This window comes from Desarmillaria tabescens, assembly GCF_030435595.1.
Source record: "Desarmillaria tabescens strain CCBAS 213 chromosome Unknown EV420scaffold_311, whole genome shotgun sequence".
NCBI lineage: Eukaryota > Fungi > Basidiomycota > Agaricomycetes > Agaricales > Physalacriaceae > Desarmillaria > Desarmillaria tabescens.
In genome coordinates this window covers 1-5,184 of record NW_026848610.1, presented here as the reverse complement: position 1 = coordinate 5,184, position 5,184 = coordinate 1, and the positions used below count along the sequence as shown (strand labels likewise).

Here is a 5,184-nt window from a genome sequence, read left to right as displayed (position 1 = left end):
GTGGTATGACGGTCGAATCTATGTACCGGCAGATCGCGACCTTCGAGGACAGATCATAGCCCTCAAACATGATCATGTCACCGCTGGCCACCCTGGTATTGAAAAGACCAAGGAGTTGATACTCCGTGACTATTGGTGGCCAAGGATGCGCCGAGACGTAGAGGCATACGTGAAGGGGTGCGACGTGTGCCAGCGGACCAAGGCGGATCGCCATCCAAAGAAGGCTCCCTTACACCCCAACGAGGTCCCCGTGCGGCCGTGGACACACATCTCGGTCGACATGATCACCAAACTCCCGACCTCCAAGGGATTCGACTCCATTCTTGTTATTGTGGATCGCTTCTCTAAAGCCATCATCCCTATTGCCTGTACGGAGGAGCTCACCTCTCTCGGGTTTGCCAAAATCCTGAGGGACTACGTCTACGTACCCTATGGCATAATGCCCGAGAAGGTGATTTCCGATAGAGGCTCGGTCTTTGTTTCCAAGTTCATGAAGGAGTTCTATCGACTTTTGCACATCGAAGGAAACCCGTCCACGGCCTATCATCCTCAAACGGATGGACAGACCGAGAGGGTTAATCAGGAAATCGAGAAGTACCTCAAAATGTTCGTCAACGACCGACAGGACGACTGGAGCGAGTGGTTACCGTTGGCGGCGTTTACGCATAATAACCGACAGCACTCAGCCACCTGGGTATTCTCCCTATAAGGTCATCTTCGGGAGGGACGGGGAGGTCATTAAGAAGCCTCAACGAGCCACGAACGGTCCCAGCAGCGGGAAAAATGGTGGAAGAAATAGAGAAGGCGCAGGGAGAAGCCAAGAAATCACTAGAAAAGGCGGCGGAATCCATGAAAAGGGCCTATGACAAGCATAAAGGCACCTCCATGGAGTATCAAGTCGGAGATAAGGTATGGCTCGATACAACCAACCTTCATCTCCCTAGACCAACGAAGAAGCTGGGCGACCGACGAGTAGGCCCTTTCACTATCATCGCAAAGAAAGGGGCCTCCGCGTACGAGTTAAAGCTACCGCCCGCAGTGGAAAATCCACAACCGATTCAACGAATCCCTGTTGACACCCTATATCGCGCCTTCCTTCTCCAGTCAACCGCGTCCCGAAAGGCCGCCCCCCGAATTGATTGAAGATGAAGAGGAGTACGAAATTGAAGAGATAGTCGAACAGCGAGACAAGGTAGTCAGTCGAGGACGAACCCGTCACTACCATCACTGGAGTACTTGGTAAAATGGAAAGGTTACCCAAAGGAGGAGAACTCCTGGGTCAAACGGTCCAACATGGCAAACGCTGAAGAGCTGGTCAATGAATACGAAGCACGAATTCGCAAAATCCAGTGGGGAGTAGATCAACATGGCCGAACAGTCGGTATTGATCCTAAAATACCTGCGGAACCTACCCATCGAGTACCACGACCCAGCCACGCCTTGCCTTACCAAAGTAGAGACCGTCTACTCCTCCCAATGTTCTGCCCCCGCGCACTCCGACGAGGAAATCAACGCGGTAGGAGAGGTGGCTGGCTCGGACGCCGGACGACACATGGGACCCATATCAACCAGCTCGTCGTTCCAACGGCTGGTCAGTGGAGATATCGGAATCAATGGATCGTGCATTACAGGAGAGAAACAAGAAGTGGCTCCGGGACAACAATGTCCCGGATGACAACTATTGGAAGTACACTCCACCGAAATCAGATCCAAGGTTCGATAATCCTAAGGTCCGAGACTCTTACCTACGACGCCTGTGCCCAAGAAATCAAGGACCATCGGAGGGAAGACAGACCCTATAGGGACCCTCCAATTCTACTCGACCCACCTTCCGATGACGAAGCCGATGTTACCCACCTTCAGAAGGTAACGGAGAACTGGGATTTCGATAGCGAAGATGATGACAACGATGATGATGACGCCTTATCCTTTTACAGTCAGTCGCAACAAAGCGGAGAGGAAACTGAGGACTCATTCGGGACGAACGAGTCTTAAGGGGGGGGTAATGTTACGGTTTATTCATTTCTTTTCTTTTTCTTTTCCTTTTCTTACGCATTCATGCTTACTCTATGCTGCGGTCTTGATCGGACATTCTCACAGTACTATTCTTAGTCTACTCGATGTGTATTTAAGTAGAGCCTCAGCTGGTCTAAACCCCAGCTTCGGCTAAGGTTTAATCTACCTAACTCAAAGCTCCCTGTTTCGCGACTATCTGGTCGCTTCTGACTCTCCCCCTTCGCCTTTGACCTCCTAGCGTATCGTCCACCGAAGTGCGAGTGGTGATCCTTGGTTGATCTAAGTCGATAAGAGTTAGTGGCTAACAACGAAGAAGCCCCAGATGAAGCGAAGTACAACGGAGAAACTCGGATGATCAGGCCTGACTTACTTGGACTTCCGCAGACACCGTCGGCTTGCAGCAATGTACGCTGAGTTGTGGTATTCTTTAGATTATAGCAGAATTAAAAGACATTTCTACACTGCTACTGGCTCAGAAACACTTGATAAGGTTCATTGGGGTAAAACATCAACACCGACTCAGCCCTCGTCACCATAACAAGGTTATGATCCGGTCGTAGGGCCTATGGAGCCAATTGCGGGAGCCATTGAACCTCTGGGTATCCGGCACCTTCGTGGCAAGTGTTTGGCTTATTGCGGGTGGTCGGCATGTGCAAATGGATAGCGACGTGCAAATTTCGACACAGCACAGCTTTCTCTAGACCCACAAATAAATTTATTGTGCATTACTGATTATACAACGTTGTTCAGTTGTAACATTTTTAAAAACGAGGTTGTAATTTGTCAATATAGAGTGTTTAACATTTAACGCTAAAAAGCGGACTTGAGTCTTGAGAAAGCCAGTGATGTAATGATAAACTGAGGAATTGACAATGGCATTGCGGCAGTAACTTCCACGATAGTCAAGAAAATACCATAGTACCATAGTACCACTGAAAAATCACGATACCTGGAGAGTCGACAATGCATAGACTCTCTCGAGTGTCGGAGTCTCGAAAGCATCCATTTTCATTTCTTCATGTACATTTATTATTTTCTAGATACTATGTCAGTTCGGACTTTGTGCCTTTTCTCCTCTTATGTCTAAGTTCGACATTGAATAATCGACTCAACACTGGCCCCGAGGCAATCCAGCAGATAAATAGCAAGGTGCCGAATAGTTGCTCAGGAAGCAGATGATACCGAAGTGGGGGATCGAGATATAACCACTTACTACAAACTCTCCAAATGTCCAAAGTGCCACGGCCGCTTTTTCAATTTTGAGAATTTATATCAGAAAGTTGGTAGGAATCTGGTTCCAATAGCACACCTGCACGATTATGCCAACTTTTAGAATTTTTGGAAGAACAGAGGATGCTGAGGAAGGGCACCGGCGTATAAGTGGTCATCAAGTACGATCGGAGCGCCTTTGCAAAACTCCTGATTATTTATTGGGACTGAGATACACAAGATGAGGAAACAGGATTTTGAATGATACTAATAGGCATCCTAATGTTGAAATGAGCGGTAAATTTCCAGCTGCTCATTCGGATTTTAGCAGGGAACCCTCGCAAACAGGGGAGGGTCATCGTTGTTCGTCTACCTAATGTACATACATGCTGTGTACACTAATAGAAGCAATGTGATGTAATAAGGAAAGCCGAGGAGGAGAATAGATGAACAATGCTTCCTATTGAAGATCCCAACGTCGACTGCACCATGATGCGCGACACTTGATATTCCAACACCTAGATGAAATGTGAGGCAAAGCAGGACAGAATTGCAACCGCTTGAAGTAAAACGGCATCGAAATTGACACTTCTGGTCGATCAATGGCATAGTATTACGGTCCCTCAGCAGGCACCTAGGCTTCCTAGCACAGGACGGGTCCTTGTTAGTTTTATCACCTACAATTTCTTGGAGAGCAGAGCTATTGTAGATGTGACGCTTTCATCTACTCGTGCTTGCCAATGCGCTTATCCAGGCCTCATATTTCATGCCAATTTTCGGTTACCGAGACCGCAAAAGAATAGTTGGTCTTATTTTAGACCTGTGACTGGCCTTTACAATGAGAAATAACTCTTGCTATTGCAGAGACCAGTCACAAGTCTATTTTGCCCCAGGTTGACTTGGGCGAAAAATATTGGACCGGGAATACCGGGCCGAAACCAAGAATTTGCTTTTATTGCTGTTTGCAGAATAGTTGGCGCAGCTGCCTTTTTGGGCTCGATCGCTTTTTTTGTCCGTCGAGTCGCAATATCACTTTTCAGTTATATCTTCTCCGTTTCCCCATCAAATTACATGGAATTTTGTATGTGTGTGATTCCCTCACTATTTCAGAGATGCGAGCCCCAATTCTGAAGTTTCGCGAGCAAGTTTTGAGTTCCTCAAATTTCGGCATGCATAACTGACATTTTCATCACTGCGAGAGAAGGTAACCAGATGTAAGCATATGGTAAGCTGAGATAATTTTTGAGTATCATTCTGAGGTGCATGCAATGGAATTGGAGTTGTGGTGGCATCCTATTGTTCCTTTAGGATGTCAGGGTCCGGGTCGAAACATGCAACTCTTGATTTAACACCGCGATGATTTTTCTGGCACCAAAAATGCTGTTGTGCATCTCGCCTTGTATGAATACATTGACTTTCTCCCTTGGAGCATCTTCGTAGCATCCGTTGTTGGCAAGATACAGCTGAAAAGTTGATCTGAGCCCTCACAGCAGGCTAGAATTTTCGAATTGACTAAATTAAAATTATGACTGCACCGGCACCTCAAGGGCTTCAGGAAATGTCGAAACATATCTTATTTCAAGCAAATATCTAATGTACTGACCGAGCTACAGCTGAAAAGTCTTTCGCGCCAAAAAAAAGCAACCAGGCCCAAAAAGGCAGCTACGCCAACTATTCTGCAAACAGCAATAAGTTTTGATTAAGTTTTGATATACATCGCTTGGGTGCCTCGGGCGCCCATCAAGGGCGGGTAAGGATGTGTTTCGGCCTTGTTTGAAGGCGTTTCATCACTCAACCATTTAAGATACTCGCTATTATACCTACCTTTTCACTTACGCTGGTTTTGTAGCCTGCATGGCCGACGCTTTGCCAATATGTCCCATCCCAAGCAACTCCGACATCGCAGGGATTGGCGTCCGAGCTGCAACCTATCTCCAGGCATGCCTTGCCTTGTTTATG

At 47.2% G+C, this 5,184-nt stretch overlaps 1 protein-coding gene across 1 annotated transcript; it reads left to right on the top strand.

The window, feature by feature from the left end:
• Positions 1–1,293: 1,293 nt before the first annotated feature.
• EV420DRAFT_1655728 (uncharacterized protein) lies at positions 1,294–1,995 on the top strand (the record flags this gene model as incomplete). The annotated part of the gene is made up of 1 exon (XM_060478849.1): positions 1,294–1,995. One exon carries the CDS (start codon positions 1,294–1,296, stop codon positions 1,993–1,995), a length of 702 nt encoding a protein of 233 aa, XP_060321366.1.
• Between the last annotated feature and the right edge of the window lie 3,189 nt (positions 1,996–5,184).